Source organism: Eschrichtius robustus, chromosome 14 (assembly GCF_028021215.1).
Source record: "Eschrichtius robustus isolate mEscRob2 chromosome 14, mEscRob2.pri, whole genome shotgun sequence".
Classification (NCBI taxonomy): domain Eukaryota; kingdom Metazoa; phylum Chordata; class Mammalia; order Artiodactyla; family Eschrichtiidae; genus Eschrichtius; species Eschrichtius robustus.
The window spans coordinates 47,906,530-47,926,513 of NC_090837.1; the positions used below are offsets into that span (position 1 = coordinate 47,906,530).

At 39.8% G+C, this 19,984-nt stretch overlaps 1 protein-coding gene across 1 annotated transcript in view; it reads left to right on the top strand.

Moving 5' to 3' along the window:
• MEP1B (meprin A subunit beta) overlaps positions 1-19,984 on the top strand; it is a 58,499-nt gene extending 38,515 nt beyond the window's left edge. The window contains exon 15 of the mRNA XM_068562449.1: positions 19,511-19,984. Within this exon, the coding sequence (XP_068418550.1) occupies positions 19,511-19,984 (474 nt within the window). The remainder of the gene's footprint in view (positions 1-19,510) is intronic.

Here is a 19,984-nt window from a genome sequence, read left to right on the forward strand (position 1 = left end):
AAGCCTGGCCACATTCATGCCTGACCTTGAACAGGTCTCAGTAATTAATGATCTTAAGGGAAGTGAGGGAATTCAGGAACAAGGGAAAAGCAGTCAAGAAACAATAGTTCAACAATAAAACAAGGTCCTGATTCCTCCTCAAGGGATATCATACCAATCTGATACATATCTGAGTTCTGCAGGAACTAAGGTCCCCCCATCCAGGTGGAGGATGGTAATGACCTGCTGAGACCCCAGACTGGCTGGAACTTAAGGGATGATGATCTTAACCTTTTCTGACCCTCTTGACTTCAATCAGCTGAAGCTTGGATGCTGGTAAACTTCGCCCCAATTCTATGCTGAATTCTCTTCTGCTCAAGCCCCTTCATGAATATGCATATACCACCCAAACCCCCTCATGAATATGCATATACCTTTAGCTTGAAATTTCCCCAGTTTTGCTGTTTGGGGAGGCACTGCTCTGGGAAAGATCCCTGGTGTTCTCCCTACTTGCTGCAAGAAATAAATCCTTCCTTCTCCTGCTCTTTGATTTGGTTACGTCTTTTGGCTCGACACCCACCAAGAGGCGAACCCAATTTTTGGGTAACAATTTGACCAGGACCTTCTGACTCAAGAGTCCAGGCATTTAACCACTGCTCCCTGGCAGAGTCTATGAGAAATGAGAAAGAAAGTGTAGCTGTCTTTAAGGAAGCACAACTGCTGTTTAGTCACAGACATCCCAGTGGAATTCCAGAGAAGTAAGAAAGATAAATTCTAGAAACAGCTGAGTTGAACTTTGACTTTTGGTTGTATAATTCAGGACTCCTTGGCTTATAAGTGAAGAAGTGATAAGTTTGCTTAAGCAAATGGGAACTGTATTGGCTTGCAAATTCTGACCTTGGGAAGGCTGGGTGCGAGCTGGCCCCAGGAATGAACGGAATCAGGAACATGTGTGCTACCGAGTCGAGTCTCGTTCTCAGCCGTCCCAATTCCACCTCTTTGTGTGTGCTGGCTTTGTTCTACCAAACCAGCTCCTCTGTGGTAGGGGACGGGGTGCTGGTGCTGCCAGACTCAGGGCCTAACGGCTCTGCCGCAGACAGGATGTGGTGCTTTCTGCCTCCAGCCCCATTCTGCAGTATCCTGGGGAAGGGTTTTGACTGCCATGGCTTAGCTTATGTGCCAGTTTCTTGCGGCCAGGGGTAAGGTGCCCTGTTCAGCCCAGTCTGGTTCAGTGCACACACTTGTGGCAAAGGAACGGGATGGAATGGATGCTGGGAAATCACTGTGGATTGGATGCCCACTCTATTTTGTGCCTGCTATAGGTAACTGATGTTGGAATGACCAAAAAATTTAACAGAAATTTTTAAAAATTTAAAAAAAGGATAAGATTGTGTTTTATACAGTTATGCCACAGGCCAGGTTTGATTCCTTAACCAGATGAGCGTGCAATTAGACTCATTAATTATCCTCTTCTTTATTCGACAAACCACTAATATAACATTATATGTCAATTATACTTTAAAAAAAAACCCTTAAAAATATATCAAATTATACACTTAAAAAAAAGAAAAAAGACAAAAAACACAGGTACTGGGGAGGGAGTTGGGGGGTGATATCCTGCTACATATTCTTCTGCAAGACACAATCAACCCTGGTATCAGAACCCCCTTCCCACCATGTCCTGCCTTCCTCCTGCATTATTCTGGCTGCATTATTCTGGAAAACTTCAAGGAAAATGAAAGTAGTTAATGGCCCCCCAAAGTTGGTGACTATGAGATACATCCCACATAGTTATTCTTTAGAGATCTTTTTCTCATTCATTAAAAGGAATGAAAGACTGCCACTCTATTTAGCATTTGAATTTCTTATACTTAATCATGTTTCTTTCCATTTGGTTTTAAAAATTGCATATGTTAAGATTTGTAGAAATAAAAACATTGCTTAGTCTAGCACTAGAGATAGTCTTATTAGACAAAAAAAAAGCCTTAGTTACCATCTAAAAATTCTGATGATAGTTAAAAAGGACACACTAATTGTAAATAATGGGAATAAAGAAATAAACATTTTAATTTTGTAATTATTAGTCAGTTATTGCAAAATTCAAAAGAATCTAGAAAAAATTGCCAGAGGTAATAAGTTCTCCTAATTGTATATATAACGTAAATATTGAAGATTTATTACTGTATGTGTGTGCCATAATGCTAAAATATACAATGATAATGAAAGATTCTTTTTTTTTCTTTGTGCAAATATTGAATTACTGAGAATTAACTCAGGACACACAACATTTAAGAAAATCATAAAAAGCTTAACATGAAAAATAAAAGAGGACAAGAATAAATGGACAGATACATAATATTCCCAGTTGAGAATTTTAAATAAAGGAGACAATAATCCTAACTAAATATGATACATAGGTTTATGCATCACTGATGCATTATCAAGGGAAGTTATAACAGAATAGAAAATAGAACTTGACAATCTGATAGTCACCAAGAGCACTAAAAGGACTCAGTATGAATTTATAAATGTGTACATATTTACATAAAATTGATCATATTTGAAACATTTTAGAAAGTAATGAAAACCAAAACATTATACTACTGAGTTAAAAGAAGAAGAATTGCCCAAAGGATTCTATTCCATTGCTCATATATTATAAAATTAATGTATGACAGAACAGGAGCAATACGGCAACCAGAGGGTAATTCTGCCCTCAGCTTGCCTCTCTGCCTCCTTGTTTCCAGGGCTGAGTATCTTCCATGTACTTGGCTAACTGGACTCAGGGCCTGCCAGGTCTCCCTCTTCTCTACATACACATCTAAAGGTGCAGATCACCATGCTGCCGTACCTTGCATCTGGCATTATCTCAGGCTTTTGGTGCAGGCGTTAGTTGAGAGGTCCCAATTGCATGCTCCAGCCCAGTTTCATCACAGGGATACACTGGGAGTATTAGACACTAGCTCAGTTCTATCAAAGTGATATTTGCTATTTCTTATACCAAATTTTTCGGGAGCCTGAGGGAAGCCTTGGATGGATATGGCTGACAGAGGTGGACTTGAGAATTCCTGCTTCCCTGACTATAATACAATATAAACTCACTATAAATTCTTCCTAAGTCATTACTAAGATTATTGTGGTAACTGGATAGCAGGATAGGGAAAATTAATTTAGATTTATACTTAGTTTATATACTGCAATGAATTTGAAACTGTCTAGAGGCTTAAACATTAAAAAGTATATGAAAAACGGGAGGAAAACAGGATAGCATAAGTTTCCCTAGCCTGGGCAGTAAAATTAAGTTATTGTTAACAGTAACCTCAACATAATAAAAACCATATATCACAAGTCCACAGCTAAGGTCCTACTCAATGGTGAAAGGTTGAAAGCTTTTTCTTTAATATCAGCAAAAAGACAAGGGTGCCCACTCTAGCCACTCCTACTCAACATAGTACTGGAAGTCACAGCTAGAGCAATCAGGCAAGAGAAAGAAATAAAGGGCATTCAAATTGGAAAGGAAGATGTAAAATTGTCTATGTTTGCAGATGATGTGATGCTATTTAAAGAATATCCTAAAGACACCACCAAGGAACTAATAAACAAATTCAGTAAAGTTGCAGGATATAAAATTAACATACAGAAATCAATTGAGTTCTATGCACTAACAGTGAAATATCTGAAAGAGAAACAAAGAAAACAGCCCCGTTTATAATAGATTCACTTTGTTGTACAGCAGAAACTAATAACATTGTAAAGCAACTATACCCCAATAAAACAAAACAAAACAAACAAACAATAAAACATTTGGGAATAAATTTAACCAAAGAGGTGAAAGATTCGTACACTGAAAAGTATAAGACTGATAAAAGAAACTGAGGAAGACACAAATGGAAAGATGTCATGTATTCATGGATCAGAAGATTTAATATTGTTAAAACATCCACATTGCCCAAAGCCATCTATAGATTCAATGCAATCCCTATCAAAATTCCAATACCATTTTTTATAAAAATAGAAAATCCTAAAATTCATATGAAACCACAGAAGACCCCAAATATAATAGGGAAGAAACTGTGTATTCTGTTACAAATTAATCGTTAAAGGGATGTTGCCTATAAGCTTAAATTATACCTAATGGCCCATCTCTGGGAAGCCGGCCTCCCCAGGTAATGAGCATTAAGCTCAAATACCTTTGTCAGTTTCACAAGAAACATCCTGACCAGGCCCACCTGTGAATAACTGCAGGGAGATAGAAATCATCACATCCCCTCCGGAAGCTGACCAGAACCAGGAAGTGTTTGGCTTTACTCCCTCCCCTTTAGTATAAAAGAAGCCTGAATGCTCACTCAGGCAAGATGGTTTTTTGGGATACGAGTCTATCATCTTCTCGGTCTGCGGGCTTTCTGAATAAAGTTGCTATTCCTTTGCCCCTACAACTCATCACTCCATTTATTGGCCTGCCGTGAGGCAAGTAGCACGAGCTTGGACTCAGTAACACATTTTGGCCCAGCCAGCCAGGAGCCTTGTTGCTTGTGGCTGGCCAACCCCAGTTGGGCCCGAGCAGCTGCCGGGACCACTTGTCCTAAGGATCTTCTCTTCAAAATTCCCCAAAGTGGCACCGGCTCCCCCAGGGCTTGGCAGTTGGAGCGAAGAATCGACACTTGGGAACCGAGGGGCTTCATACAGTAGGGTAAGTTGCTCTGGTGTGTACAGCCGGGAGCTTTATTTCCTCTCTGTTTGGGGCTTTTTTTCCGGAATAAACCAATTTCTTTTGTATTTGAGTGGGGTACCCTGTTGGAGAGAGGAAAGAGCTGTTGGACTTTTACCCAGTTTGTGAACCGGTTTGCGGCTTCTTTGGACGCTAGCATTTATGTGTGTCGTTTGTGGTTTTTTGGCTTGAATTTCTGTCTTTAAAAATAGGGAATGTTTCAACTATCCCTAAAGAAAGTGCTCTGAGGCGCATTTTGGATAAGTGATCTGATTACAGCTATGAACCCATGGGTGAGAAGAGGATGATATTTTATTGTTACATTGTGTGGCCACAGTACCTGTGAGGATCTCCACAAGGGGTTTAGGCAGGGTTATCTTGGGACTCTGTGTACCATGTACTGCTACCCTTGCTGTGTTAATTACATCGTTTATGGTCTCCTGTGTCACAGGTATATGTAAAACCCCAAGATTGAACTTGAGGGTTTATTTAGGATTTTCTGTTTGTCCTTTAGGTTTTTTGTTTCATTTTGTTTGGTTCTGTTTCTCCATTTACAGCCAAATCGGTTTTGCGATATTTAAAACTTTTACTAATGGAGGAAAGGAACAGGGAAAGAACAAAAAACCTGTCTGTTCTTGTCCAAGAGTGAGACATTCCCAGGAAGAAGAGAAACGTTCTACTTGGTTCCTAAAATCACCAAAATCTACACATAGAAATAAGTGCCTTTTCCATAAATACTAGTAAAAAGTGTTTAGCCATCTAGACAGCTGACCTTGATTTGTCCCATCTACCAGAAACCCAATTTGACTCCAACCTCTTTTGTAACTGGTGGGTTTTACATTGTTGTACCCAATTCATGGCTGAAATTTTGGAACGGGAACTGTGAGGTCCCTGTGTTTTTTTGTGTGTTTGTACGTGTGTTAATAGTTGTGTGGCATTTCCAAAATTAATTGTCTTAAAGGAAATTAAGTGCTTATATATATACTCATATAAAAAACTGGCCAGAATGAATTTTGGGTTCACATGATCTAGGAAATATTCGGTATTGAATTAATATCTGGTATCAGAGTTAACTTAAGCTTGTTGGCTTGATTAATACAGACATGTCTTTTGAGTCATCAACGTTAAGCATAATACTTTTATTGTACTTAGGTTTACTAGAAATTAAATAAGACCTCATTATTCTTGTTACAAAATATGTCAGCAAGAAAAATAATATGATAAAGGCTTTTGAGTAAATAAAATAGAGGTAAATGAGTTAAGAGTTTTAGGTAAACTCTATAGAAATAATTACGTTTTGGGAATGTCTATGTAAAATAGTCTCAAGATTTTGTATTTTGAAACTAAACTAAATTAAATGAAGAGAATTCATTGACTATCTGGGTCATTTCAAATAGGATAAAATATTAGAACATTATTTGCTGGGCATATCTAAATTTGCCTATCTTTGCTTTCTCCAGAGAGTTTGTCAATCAGGAAATGCTGGTATGACAGTTTACAAGTACTTGCTTCTTGGTTTTCACTAGAGATTAAGGTTTTAAGGTTAAGAATTATAAGGGAAACATTTCAGTATGCAAAGATGTAGGATGTATGTCTTCAGCAGAGAAGGTATGAGGAATGAAAATGCATTTTGTAAAAGGGAAAAAGGTGGTTTTGTCCTAGAGCTGGTTGTTTCTGAATGGAAAAGAAAGTGAGGGACAGAGTAATATGGATACAGAAAGTTTGCGGAGGAGGAACACTGAAAGAGTTTTGTGCATAGTCAGGATTGGCTAAGATCGAACTTAAGAAAACGAATTTTAAAGGTAAAGTGGCACAAAACCTGAATTTGGTTCTCTAAGAGGACAAAGTTTTCTTAAAATATTGAACTGCTTTTGGTAATAGACTGCGAGTTTCTTTGTTTAAGTGATCTGTACTGGCCTTTGAGCTCTTTCATTATCGGTGGTTAAAACTTTTTGATATTTCTGACAAACTTCCCAAAGATCAAATTCTAAATGAAGTTCACTTGACCTCTAGCTAACTTTGAGGTTTTCCAAAGGGTCCCTGGAACAATTCAAATTATTTTCTCTCCATCTCAGAGAGAGAAATATTAAACTAATTAGGCTTATTTGATATGTTAAATTATGTGGGCAACATCATCAAATAAGTGGTGATAAAACTTCTTGTAGCATGTGGGTAAATGCTATTGATGTACACATTCTGGAAATCATATGGAACTCCTAAAGTTCTAGTATATCCTGGTAAATGATAGCAGTCATAATTTTATTTTATTAAAAATTTTTTAATTTTTATTTTATCTTTTGGCCACACTGCAGCATGTGAGATCTTAGTTCCCTGACCAAGGATCGAACCTGTGCCCCCTGCACTGGAAGCACGGAGTCTTTTAACCACTGGACCACCAGGGAAGTCCCATCAGTCATAGTTTTAGTAATTATCTTAAATTGTTGTACGTCACAGCAGTAACCAAGTTTCTTTTCAATTGCATTGTAATCCCAGTTGGTTGATGCCAAAGCAAAAAGGCAACCTTTTAATGGTTAGACGTGATCAACTGCTATTTATGGTTTTACAGTGGCTTTTGAATGACTCTTTAGCTATTTTGTGAAGAGCAGGGAAGAATGATGAAATTCTTATGTGCAAGCATTTGTGCTATTACATCGGGGAAAATAAGAAAAGGAAGGGAATGAGAGTGAGGATATGTTCCTTCAAACCTTAACCCCTCCCTTTGAGCTAGTTGTCCCAGCCGCTCTGGCCGTTATGCCAGTCTTAATCAGTGGTGGAAGAATGGTCTCAGAATTGTCTCAATTGGCCATTTAAGTTTAATAGTAAAAGACTGATTAATGATAACAATGCATCGTAAAACCTTCAGAAGGAAAGGAGAATATTTTGTGAGCAATTTGTTTTGTGTGTAGCACTTTTAAGTTATTTTTATTTTTCTAATTATTAAAAAAATTTTAATTGAAATATAGTTGATTTACAATGTTGTGTTTCAGGTGTACAGCAAAGTGATTCAGTTATACATGTATATATCCTTCTTTAGATTCTTTTCCCTTATAGGTTATTACAAAATATTGAGTACAGTTCCTTGTGCCATACAGTAGGTCCTTGTTTATCTATTTTATATATAGTAGTGTGTATATGGCAATCCCAAACTCCTAATTTATCCCTTCCCCTGTCCCTTTCCCCTTTGGTAACCATAAGTTTTTTCCTATGTGTGTGGGCCTATTTCTTTTTTGTAAATAGGTTCATTTGTATCATCTTTTTAGATTCCACATATAAGCGATATCATGATATTTGTCTTTGGCTTACTTCACTTAGTGTGATAATTTCTAGTTCCATCCATGTTGCTGTAAATAGCATTATTTCATTCTTTTTTATGGCTGAGTAATATTCCATTGTATGTATGTACCACATCTTCTTTATCCATTCCTCTGTTGATGGACATTTAGGCTGCTTCCGTGCCTTAGCCATTGTAAATAGTGCTGCAGTGAGCATCGGGGTGCATATATATTTTCAAATTATGGTTTTCTCCAGATATATTCCCAGGAGTAGGATTGCTAGATCATAGGGTAGCTCTATTTTTAATTTTTTAGGGAACCTCTATACAGTTTTCCATAATGGCTGCACCAATTTACATTCTTACCAACAGTGTAGGAGGGTTCCCTTTTCTTCACACCCTCTCCATCATTTATTGTTTGTAGACTTTTGACGATGGTCATTCTGACTGGTGTGAGGTGATACCTCATTGTAGTTTTGATTTGCATTTGTCTAATGATTAGTGATGTTGAACGTCTTTTCCTGTGCCGTTTGGCTGTCCCAGTGTCTTCTAAGTTATTTTTAAAAATCAGTACTTTTTAATTGGTTAAAGCGCTTCTTAAGGAAATTATCCCCTGATTTGGATTAAGGCACTGGAACTACATTCATCCTGGAGACCACAATCAACAGGAAAAACTGAGAAAATGAATACCAGCTTAACTTGGGATAAGGCCTTGCCAGTTGCCTTGCTCTGGATCAGTGGCTTCCAGAAGCAGGCTTAAATTAAGCTCCTTTGAAATATTGTATGGAAGGCCATTCCAGGTGTCTGCCCAGGTGAGAGAATCTGTAAATGCTCTAAAAGAACTAGGACTTGCCAACTTGTTAAAACTTTGGGCTCTATACCAACCTCTGTTCACGCATTTGCCTCCAACAGGTCTGCCCATCCAACTGAAGTAGATGGTTTTTTCACTGGAGCTGGAGAAGCGTCAACCAATTTGTGTAATTTTGTCCAAATAAACAACACAGGAATTTAGTACATGTATTGGGAACTGGAACCAAAACCCCAAGTTGAATTACAAATGAACAAAGTGCTAAGGGGGTTCATCACGTTCAAATAGTTATAGATAAAGGACTGACTAAAGATTCTAAGGAATATTTGTAGCCTCTGGAAGTAGCCAGACTGGTCTTTGTCCCTTTTCCCACAAGATTATGGAATGGACATTGACAGTGGGGAATTGTAGTAATAGGGAAGAACCTTTGTATTCTATTACACGTTAATCCCTAAAGGGATGTTGCCTATAAGCTTAAATTATACATAATGACCCATCTCTGGGAAGCCTGCCTCCCAGGTAATGAGCATTAAGCTAAAATACCTTTGTCAGCTTCATAAGAAACATCCTGACCAGGCCCACCTGTGAATAACTGCAGGGAGATAGAAATCATCACATCCCCTCCTGAGGCTGACCAGAACCAGGAAGTATTTGGCTTTACTCCCTCCCCTTTAGTATAAAAGAAGCCTGAATTCTAAGTCAGGCAAGATGGTTCTTTGGGACACGAGTCCACCATCTTCTTGGTCTGCTGGCTTTCAGAATAAAGTTGCTATTCCTTGCCCCAACAACCTGTCTCTCCATTTATTGGCCTGTCATGCAGCAAGCAGTACAGGCTTGGACTTGGTAACACAAATAACATTTGAATTTCTTATACTTAATCCTATAAAAAGCAATCCTGAGAAGAACAAAGCTGGAAGCATCACACTACCTGATTTCCAGCTATACTACAAAGCTCTAGTAATCAACACAGTATGGTGCTTTCATCAAAACAGACACATAGATCAATGGAACAGAATAGAGAGCCCAGAAATAAACCCTCATAGAGGGCCAAGAATACTCAGTGGGGAAAGGATAGTCCCTTCAATAAATGGTATTGGGAAAACTGGATATTCACATGCAAAAGAATGAAACTGGATTCCTATCTTTCACCACTCACAAAAATTAACTCGAAATGGGTCTACTGAAGGCTTAAACATAAGACCTGAAACTGTAAAACTCCTAGTAGAAAATATAGGAACAATGCTCATTGACATTGGTCTTGGCAATGAATTTTTGGATATGACACCAAAAGCCCAACCAACAAATGCAAAAATAAATGATTGGACAACATCAAATGAAAAAGATTCTGCACAGCAAAATAAATCATTAACAAAATGAAAGGCAACCTAGAGAATGGGGGAAAATATATGCAAACTATCTATCTGATAACGGGTTAAGGAACTCATACAACCCAATAGCAAAAAACCAGTCAGATTTTAAAATGGGCAGAGGACCTGAATAGACATTTTCCCAAATAAGACATACAAATTGCCAGTAAGTACATGAAAAGATGCTCAATATCACTGATTGCGAGTGCCCATAGACTCTGGTGGTGGTGCAGCTGTGTCACGGTGGCTAAGCCGTGATGCCAGGCTGGGACATGGCTGTCCTGAAGGTGTCCTTTCATGGAAAGTTGCTACTGCAGCTGATGTGCTGGAGCTGTCCTGTGTTCTCTGAAACCATGCTAGAGTGTGTGGCGGTGTTACCAGTGTTGCATAAGGATCTTTTTTATATTTTATTTTTTTATTATTTATTTTTGGCTGTGTTGGGTCTTCATTGTTGTGTGCGGGCTTTCTCTAGTTGTGGCGAGTGGGAGCTACTCTTCGTTGCAGCGTGCGGGTTTCTCATTGCGGTGGCTTCTCTTGTGGAGCATGGGCTCTAGGTGCACAGGCTTCAGTAGTTGTGGCACACGGGCTCAATAGTTGTGGCTCGGGGGCTCTAGAGCACAGGCTCAGTAGTTGTGGCACATGTGCTTAGTTGCTCTGTGGCATGTGGGGTCTTCCCGGACCAGGGCTCGAACCTGTGTCCCCTGGATTGGCAGGTGGACTCTCAACCACTATGCCACCAGGGAAGCCCAGGATCTTATATAAAGATAATTGTTTTGGTTTTTCCTTTGCATTTCACTATTTCCCTAGGACTTTGCTTTTTTTTTTTTTTTTTAACATCTTTATTGGAGTAAAATTGCTTTACAATGGTGTATTAGTTTCTGCTGTATAACAAAGTGAATCAGCTATACATATACCTATATGCCCATATCTTCTCCCTCTTGTGTCTCCCTCCCACCCTCCCTATCCCACCCCTCTAGCCGGACACAAGCTATCTATTTTACATTTGGTAGTGTATATATGTCCATGCCACTCTCTCACTTTGTCCCAGCTTACCCTTCCCCCTCCCCATGTCCTCAAGTCCATTCTCTACGTCTGCGTTCTTTATTCCTGTTCCCTAGGACTTTGATGTGAGTTCATGAGAGCTTCCCAGAGGAAAAGTATTGGACTTACTAAGGATGTGCAGAACTCAATTCTACCTCACCTATCAGAAACCTGGTACTGCCTTTTTTTAAGCCAGTCGTGGGGTCTGATCACTTACCCTTTAGGGTCCTCTCAGAGCAGGTGCCCAGTGACCATTAATGACAGTCTCTTGGTTGGCCAATCCCACTGCCCTCTAGACTTGATTCATAATGTTCAACCCTCCAGGTGAGGACCGCCTAAGTAAAGCTGTGATTCCAACTCACACTTCAGCGCCCAAGGGTGTCCTTGTATGATGGTATTGCAGTGTAACTTCTGTTTACAAGTTCACCCAGAAATTATTTTCAATGCTACTGAATGCAACTGTACAATCCATTTCATCCACCCATTCGTTCATTCATTCAACAAATAGTTTCAAATGAAAAAGTTTTGGTTCTTAAAATAGCGAGATTTATCACCTACAGTTCATTGCCAAATGGCAGCGAATGAATAGTTCTTTTGTATTTCAACATACTGGAGGTAGACTGCTAATTGATTAATTTCATTGACCTGTATTTGGGTTTCGAGTCTTATAAAATGCTGATGTATTATAACTCAGTGTACAAAGTGATAAATGCTCTCTGAAATTTATGGAAAACATCCAGTACTCTTACCCATGGAATTCTTATCTGTATCTTTTTACTAGCATCCCCTAGCCCTCCTTTTCTGACAGCAAATGGAAAGAGATGAACTTTCAAAATCTTTCAGAAAGCAAAGAAGTCCATCTGTAGAAATATAGGTTATTGCTATCTTTCAAAAAAAACCTCAACCTAAAAATTCCATTTTTCTCCTTCTGTTCAAATCCAACTGTCCATCTGCTCTGCATTCCTTGCTTCCCTGTGGCTTACTTTGCACCTTTTCCCGGGTTTATTAACACTTGTCATTCATTCATCTGCTCTCAAATCGGCAGCAGCCGTGGTCTAATTTAACAGCTAAATGACAGACTGTTCCTCTGGCTTTCATGTAGCCTAATTTGAACAATCTGCAGCCCTATTTATTTTATTTTAATTTTCAGCCTTCTGTGGATGTTATCTCCAAGAGCAGCAGAGGACGTTTGTTTCTGAGCTCAGCGCAACAGATGCTCTGCTTATCTTCCCATAGAGAAGGTGACCAGGAAAACTAGAACCACGACAGTTTGGGGGGCTGGGTGAACCTGCATCGGTAGAGGTGCTTCTGGGACAGGGGGAAGCTTTCTCTGACCTCTTTCCCATTTTGAATACTGAAAACACAAAGTGAAGAGAGGCAAGCTCTTTTAAAATATAGAATGTTTATATAAAACTATTCTATAACACATGGTAAGATACTAGGTTATAGGACTCTTGGGGTTCCTATTCATCTTTACAACATTCCTAGACTTCCCCTCATCTCTCTACCCCTCCCCTGCTCCACATGCTTGAAAGTACTCAGTTAATATTCATAGAATTGAATTGAATAGATTAGCATAATCAAAGCCCTGGTAAATAACACATTTCAAAGAATTAGTTTTCAGAAAGAAGCTTTAAAACAGACAATATCTTGTTTGGATCATTATTAATAGCTGGTTAGGCCTAAATAATATTCAGGGTACATTTTTCACTTGCCTATCAAATATAATTGTGTCATTCTCCCTCTTCTCAGAATGGCAGTCATTCTGTTTGACATATAATGTTAGGCAATGAACAAAAGCCATCACCCCAAATTCCAAATTCTTGTGAAATTTGAACTAAAAGACTATAAACTTATAGCAAAAAGACAAAACCTCTATTATCCAGAATTTATTTTCTTACATAGTTTATACTATTTCTTGCTTAAAAATTATATTACAGCACAAACTATTGGGTGTAAGACAGGCTCAAGGATGTATTATACAACAGAGGGAATATAGCCAATATTTTGTAAACTGTAAAGCTGTGTAAAATAAAAAATTTAAAAAATTGTATTACAATTGGATATTTGTGTAGACTTAGCACAAATAGTTTTGCAGTTGTCATAGGCCTTGGTTCTAACTGTGACCCAGTCTAAAGCATCAGGGCCTGTTGAGAGGGTCTCAGTGAGGGTGTGATGAGCATTCTGTAAAACCTTTCCCTGTGGAACAATACTGGATATTGAGTCAGGGCTGATATGGATGGAAGGAAGGTGGGTGAAATATGAAGGTTCGAGAAATGGAAAATGGGCTGGCCACAAGGCCAATTTGAGAAAATCCTGTGCGTTTACCATTCACCCCTCCATAAATACTACTGAGCACCTTCCTTGTGGCAGGCTCCATTTTAGGCTCTGGGGGTACAGCAGGTGACAGAACAAAGTTCCAGCTCTCTTTGACTTTACATGCAATCAATAAAACCATAAGAGGGCTTCCCTGGTGGCGCAGCAGTTGAGAATCTGCCTGCCAATGCAGGGGACACGGGTTCGAGCCCTGGTCTGGGAAGATCCCACATGCCGCGGAGCAACTAGGCCCGTGTGCCACAACTACTGAGCCTGCGCGTCTGGAGCCTGTGCTCCTCAACAAGAGAGGCCGCGACAGTGAGAGGCCCGCGCACCGCGATGAAGAGTGGCCCCCACTCGCCGCAACTAGAGAAAACCCTCGCACAGAAACGAAGACCCAACACAGCCAAAAATAAATATAAATAAAATAAAAAAAATATATATAAAAAAATAAAACCATAAGAAAAAATGTTAGGCAAAGGATTACAAATCAGCTTAAGTACAAGATTGTGATTGTGTGGCTACGCTATTCTGGGAAGTCTGGTCATGTCTCTTGAAGGTGACAATCAAATGGAAATCGGAGTAATTTATAACACTGAACATGGAAGATACTGAGGTATTCTTCAGGAACATTTCCTAATGAGTTCTTAAAATGGCCGTTCAAGGGAAGTGTTGAAAGCTGAAATCCTTCTCTTGGAAACTTTTCCACCATTGCCCTCTAACATTCTGCTTATACGTCTATCATAGAGCCTAAAACACTTTGATGTACTGATAATTTCTTTACATGTCTCTCCTCTTGTTTTCTCCTGTAAGCGCCTTAAGGACAATCTTTGCGTCTTCCTTTTTTTTTTTTTTTTTGTCTGTGGCTGGCAATTCCTGGCATGGAGTAAGTATTTAATAAATGCAAGTTCAGTGAATTTATCTGTCTCATCTCCACAACTAGACAGAAAGGCGGATATTGCGTCACATGTATTTTTGTATCCCCCTGAGTGCCTGGCATCAAGAGGGACAGAGAAAGTGGTGGATAAAGCTTTGCCAATTGGAGGTTCTTGTATAAAAGCACCTTGAAGTCTTTGCTCAAATTCCAAATGGTCTTTGAGACTTTCCTCAAAGGGTAAAATGGAAAGATGGGGGAATAGCCTAGGTTAGAGGGAGATTTAGACAATAGTCAGGTTTTTTAGGGTGTTTATTGGATTTTTGAGTAGATCAAAGTTGGGATTTAGGGCTGGATAAAAGGAGGGGTAGTATGGAAATATGTGGGGAATTTGGGGTCAGGGGTTGATGTATTGGACACAGGATATTTCTGAAAAGGTCATATGACGTTCTCAAGGATAAAAAATGTTTTCAATAAAAGGCAAGCACATTTTTTATACAAGAAAATGATGACACAGTAATTGTGCTAGTTTGGCTTTTTGTTTTCTTGCTAATATTACATCACTGAATCACACAAGCGTGGTGAGGAGGGGACAATAAAAATAAGTTATCAATGCACTATTAACTCAGCGTGCTCTTACCTATTAATAAGACATTGATGTCTCCTCTTATGCGTGTCCCATTGCAAAGCATTTTCTCATTACCTCCAAGTGGCATACACAAAATGGCTTTTTTAATATACTCTTGCCTGTGGATGCTTGGTGCTAAAGACTTGTTTAAATGGTCAAAGATATCCTATTTAAGAAACAGGAAACACTTACATTGCACATTATCAACATTAGAAGAGAATCTCATTATCCGTTAGCTGGTATTTGTACGATTTATAACTCACGTTAGATTGCGTTTTGCAGGATTTCATGATCTTTGCCACATCATCAGCTGAAAGCGTAGGTGCTGCATCCTTGTTCATCAGTTGATATTATTAGTGGGGATTATGGCCTTGTGTTTTCTAGGCTGCAGAAATCTTTTAAGAGATGCTGCTAATTAACTATTAAATAAATGCTTGGATGAAGTTATCTTCATAACAAATAAGCTACTTGGAAATTGCTTTCAATAAAATGGGATGAGTTAAATTTCTTTCTATTTTTGTTAACCTTTGCCTGTCTGCTCTAAATCCCAGGCAGAACACTATACTGTGTGTGCTTTTTTTTTTTCTAAGACTTGTGCTCTCTAAAAACTTTTGAAAGAAGGAACTGGTAAAGAGATCTTCTCTGAAATAGCCTGTGGGAGATGCTCCAAGTGACTACTGATGTCCTATCTGCTTTGAGACGAATCTGGCACAATGCATCCGGTTGTTCACACAGAGAGAGAAGGAAATCTAATAGAGGCAAATGTTTCAAACCATAGAAAGAAAATCATATTATAATTTAGCAAGAATTACATATTAAGTCGCAGACTTTTTCAATGAGAAAAGAAAAAGAAAAACTAAAAAGCTAGGAAAATGGTGTGCCCTGTATTTTTTTAAGCCATGACATTATTTCACTGGACTGAAAACTAACTGTAGGCTTAAATTGTAAGACTCAATGTAGACTTCAGTTGTAAATTTAAGAAAAAGATTTAAATAGGTAAATATGGCTATCTCAAGACATATCTTTTCTAAAAATTCACTACTTGAAGAGTTTGTTTTCAAAAGCAGAATGGGAATGGTTAATTTGTTTATATTTACCAGTCCAACAAAAGAAATATTTTTTGAACCTGACTAGGGTGGGACAGGCTGAGGGGCAGGTGGGGCAGTCTTGGGACCAGGACTAAAGTAAGACATGAGAGCTTATAATCTAGAGACAAAACAAGACACTTAGACCCCAGATCACCTTCTGGAGGAGAATGGCTCTTATGGTCCTCATATGGGGACTTGCATGCTGGTTCAAACAGTGTTGAGGATAGAGCCAGCCTAAGGCATCACAGAACAAAGACCAGGAAAATGAGAAAAAGGCTGCTATAACATCAGAGAAGAAGAGGATTTGCTGAATTTAAAATCCACCAACCAACCGATGCACTCACTCACCCACTCACCCGTCAAACAACCAACAGATAGTACCGAACACCCACTACCAACAAATGGCTATGGTGGTTGCCATGGAGGAGACCCAGTTCCTGGCTCAGAAAAGGAATCGAAATATCAACCCTTTCTTCCAGTGAGAAGGTCAATCCCTGATGGTTCATTATCTTCTCATTTCACATGACAAATAATAACAAAGAATCTCCCTCTTTCTGCTAATATATGAGTTTTGTTGCTTTTTTTGTTTTTCTGTTGGGATTAACTTTCCTGTTTCAAAGAAATGAAAGTGTGGTTCTTGCTTCCTAAAGGCAATTTTATTCCTTCTATACTGCTCCCAAGACTCTATTTAAGCTTTGCAAAGTCAAAGAGAGTTAGATGTGGATTATCCTAGACAGAGCAGTATATTGACTCATCAACCATCCTTTGTGGAAGATAACACTTTGTTTTTCCTGTAACACCTTGTTGCATTCCATTCATGGGGGTTGTGGTGATGGGGGCTGATGGTGATGGTATGAATACATTTTAGGCTGGAAGTGGCAGAACAGGGGAAAATAAATTTTAAAAACTATACATATTTGTCTGGAGCTAAGGATAAAGAAATCAGCTTTTAAAAAAATCGTTTCTTGGTTGACTTGTGGGTAAGTCTCTTTCTACCATCTTATCTTTCTTGTCAACATTCAGAGATTTCAAAAGAAATTCCTGATGGAGAGGAACTCCAATCCAGCTCTAATTATACCAGTTTTGTTCCTGTTTTTAGGTATTTCCTTCAATGTGGAGGACCAGTTTGATTTGTGGTTGTGGCTTTTATGTACTGGGGAAGGGGGGGCCTTCATGGTCACGAGATAGCTGCTACTCTGGAATAAGTTTAAATTCCAGAACTCCAAACAAACTACACAAAAGGATTGATTTCAAGGTAGAAAACAGATCCTGGCCTTCACCAGAGTCTGCAGGAGGTGCCTGAGTCTCGGCTCTGGCTGTCTAGAGAGTTTCTCTAATCTCTGGATGGGCCTTGTCAAATCCATTCACTCATCAAGCTCTATTTCAATCCATCAGCCAACTGGGCATCCACTATAGGCCATGTACTGTACTTCATGTTGAACATAATCAATAAAATATGACTCCCTTCCCTAATGCAAAGACTAGTGCCTTTGTTTTACAGTTTAAAAAAAAGTTTGTTTTAAATTCCCATTCATATCCATTTATGATAAAGTGAGGCTAATTTCTTTTTTCACTACGTTTAATACAAAGTTGACATATCCATCCCCCGCCCCCCGAAAGAAAAAAAAGGAGTAGGGGAAGGGTGTTAACAGGAATGAGAGAACAGTTCTATGTTTTAATATTTTCATATATGTTGATATATGTCAGCAAGAAGGGCAAATGTATTTCAACTAGCAGACAACTCCTTCTTCTGAAATAGGAAAAGGCTAAAAATATGAATCATGTCTATCTGTTCTTTATCCTGTTTGCCTGAGACTGGCTACGTAGTTTGCCGGGCTCAGTACAAAATGAAAATTTGGAGCCCCTTGTGGAAATTAATCTCAAGACGGCAACAGCATAGCATTAACCCAAGTTTGGGGCATTTTTTTTTTTTTATTCCCTCCGGTACTTAATAAAGTAGGGAAGACTGGTTACAGCAGGGGTGGAGGTGGAAGGCCCAGACCCTACCCCAACCATGTGACACTAAATAAAAAAATAGCTGGGCATGGGCAAGGCTGAGGGTGGTGCAGCAAACACTGGCAGCCCAGGAGGGACACAATCCCCCTCCCAAGCTATGCCCACCATCAACCCTGGACCAGTGCTGTGATCAGTGAAGGGTGGGGCTCTTGGCTACAGAAGTCCCCGCAGCCACTGAGTGGCCCACTGGACTGTGGAGAAAGGGTGTCTTTGGTATTTGGACCCTTATTTTTTGACAGAAATCTGGACCCCTAGCTGGTCCAGTCAGACCCAGATTAAAAAGAGGCCACTGTATCTCAGACTTCTGGATTGTTCTTTTCAAGATCTAAAAGACCAATGAATGGGTCATTGTTACCTGGTTCACCCAGGACAGAGGCCACGAAAGGGTTATTGTCACTTAGTTCTCTGATTGGTTTACTCAGGCTCCTGGACATCAAAGAGTCATTGTTACTTAGGCTCCCAATTGGTCCACTCAGGACCCAACATCAATGAGTCACTATCACTTAGCCTTCTGACTGGTCCATTCAGAGCTTAGGACAGTAATGGTTCCTGCTACCAAGACCTCTGATTGGTCAACAGGAACCCATGGTCAGGACCTGAGGGGAAGGTAGGGCCCTAGAAGCGCCTGGGATGGGGAACGGGATTAAGTGCTTAGAGTTGTGTGACTGCATAAGTTGCTTGCCCAGGAAACTGGTCTTGTACTTACTATTATATGGCATGGAGATCCCACATTTCTTATACCCTGCCAGCAACTTAATTTTTAGTGAGCCACATGGCCATGAAGAACTAAACTAGATGATCTCAAGGTAGTAGCCTCCATCAGCTTTCCAAAGCAAGGTCTGGGAAATGTTGGAGAGATATTAGGTTAAATATAGTCAAACAGGTTTTTACTGAGAATTTCTTAGAGCCTTTAATATACTAATATGCATTATGCATTTTCAGGAGGTTCAATATAATATGCAGCATTTCTCAAATTTTTGATGGGTTTGAGACAACTGAAAATACAGGCAAGAATAAGGATGTGATCCCAGAGAGTTAATGACCTAACTTGTTCTAGAGCTCAGTTCTGTCCTCAACTTCTGGCTCATGTATCAAAAATATCTCCAGCAGGATGGCCTGCATTCCTATGGTCAACATTGGGGCAATGAATATATATTGCATAAGTGCCCGTGAAGACACTGCTGGTTGTTTATCCAGTGTCTCTTCTTCTTTGCTCATAATCCTGATTTGCTCAGGGTTGAAAATACTCACCTAAGTGACATTTGCCCCTGGGGTGGTCATGTGACCTCGTTTTGGCCAAGTGGAAATCTATAGGGATTTAAAAAGGACAGAGTCAGTGGCATGTGTCTTTTGCTCTTTACACTTCCAAGCTTGCTTTCTGCTTGGAAGTCAGGAAAAATGCTTGTGACTACAGGATCCAACTTATAATCATGAGGACGAAAGCCACCGGGGTAGTGCAGCAGGAGACCTGAACGATCCTGGTTCCGGGATGGCCTCCTTGAGCAGCTGCACAAGCCCTAAATGCCTCCTTTGGGCTTCTTGTTACCGAGGAAAACAAACCCCTTTTCGACTAAGCGGCTGTAGTTGGGTTTTCATTCTGTGCAGACGAACAGAACCCCACCTGGTGGACGGCCTGAAATGTAGCACACCCAAAGCTGAAGCAGCAACCCCTTCCCACCCTGCTCCTCAGTTTCTTTTCTATCCAGTTGCCCAGGTGGACAACCTGGATGCCATCCTCAATCCCTCCTCGCCTCTACTCCCAGGAGCCGTGACCCCTGTTCCACTGGTGCTGCTGAAGGTGCTCTGGGTACAGCTTTCCGCTCCACAGCCCTGCCCAGCGGAAACGCAGCCTCTAGCGCCCCTGGGGAGCAAGCTGTGCAGCCTCTGA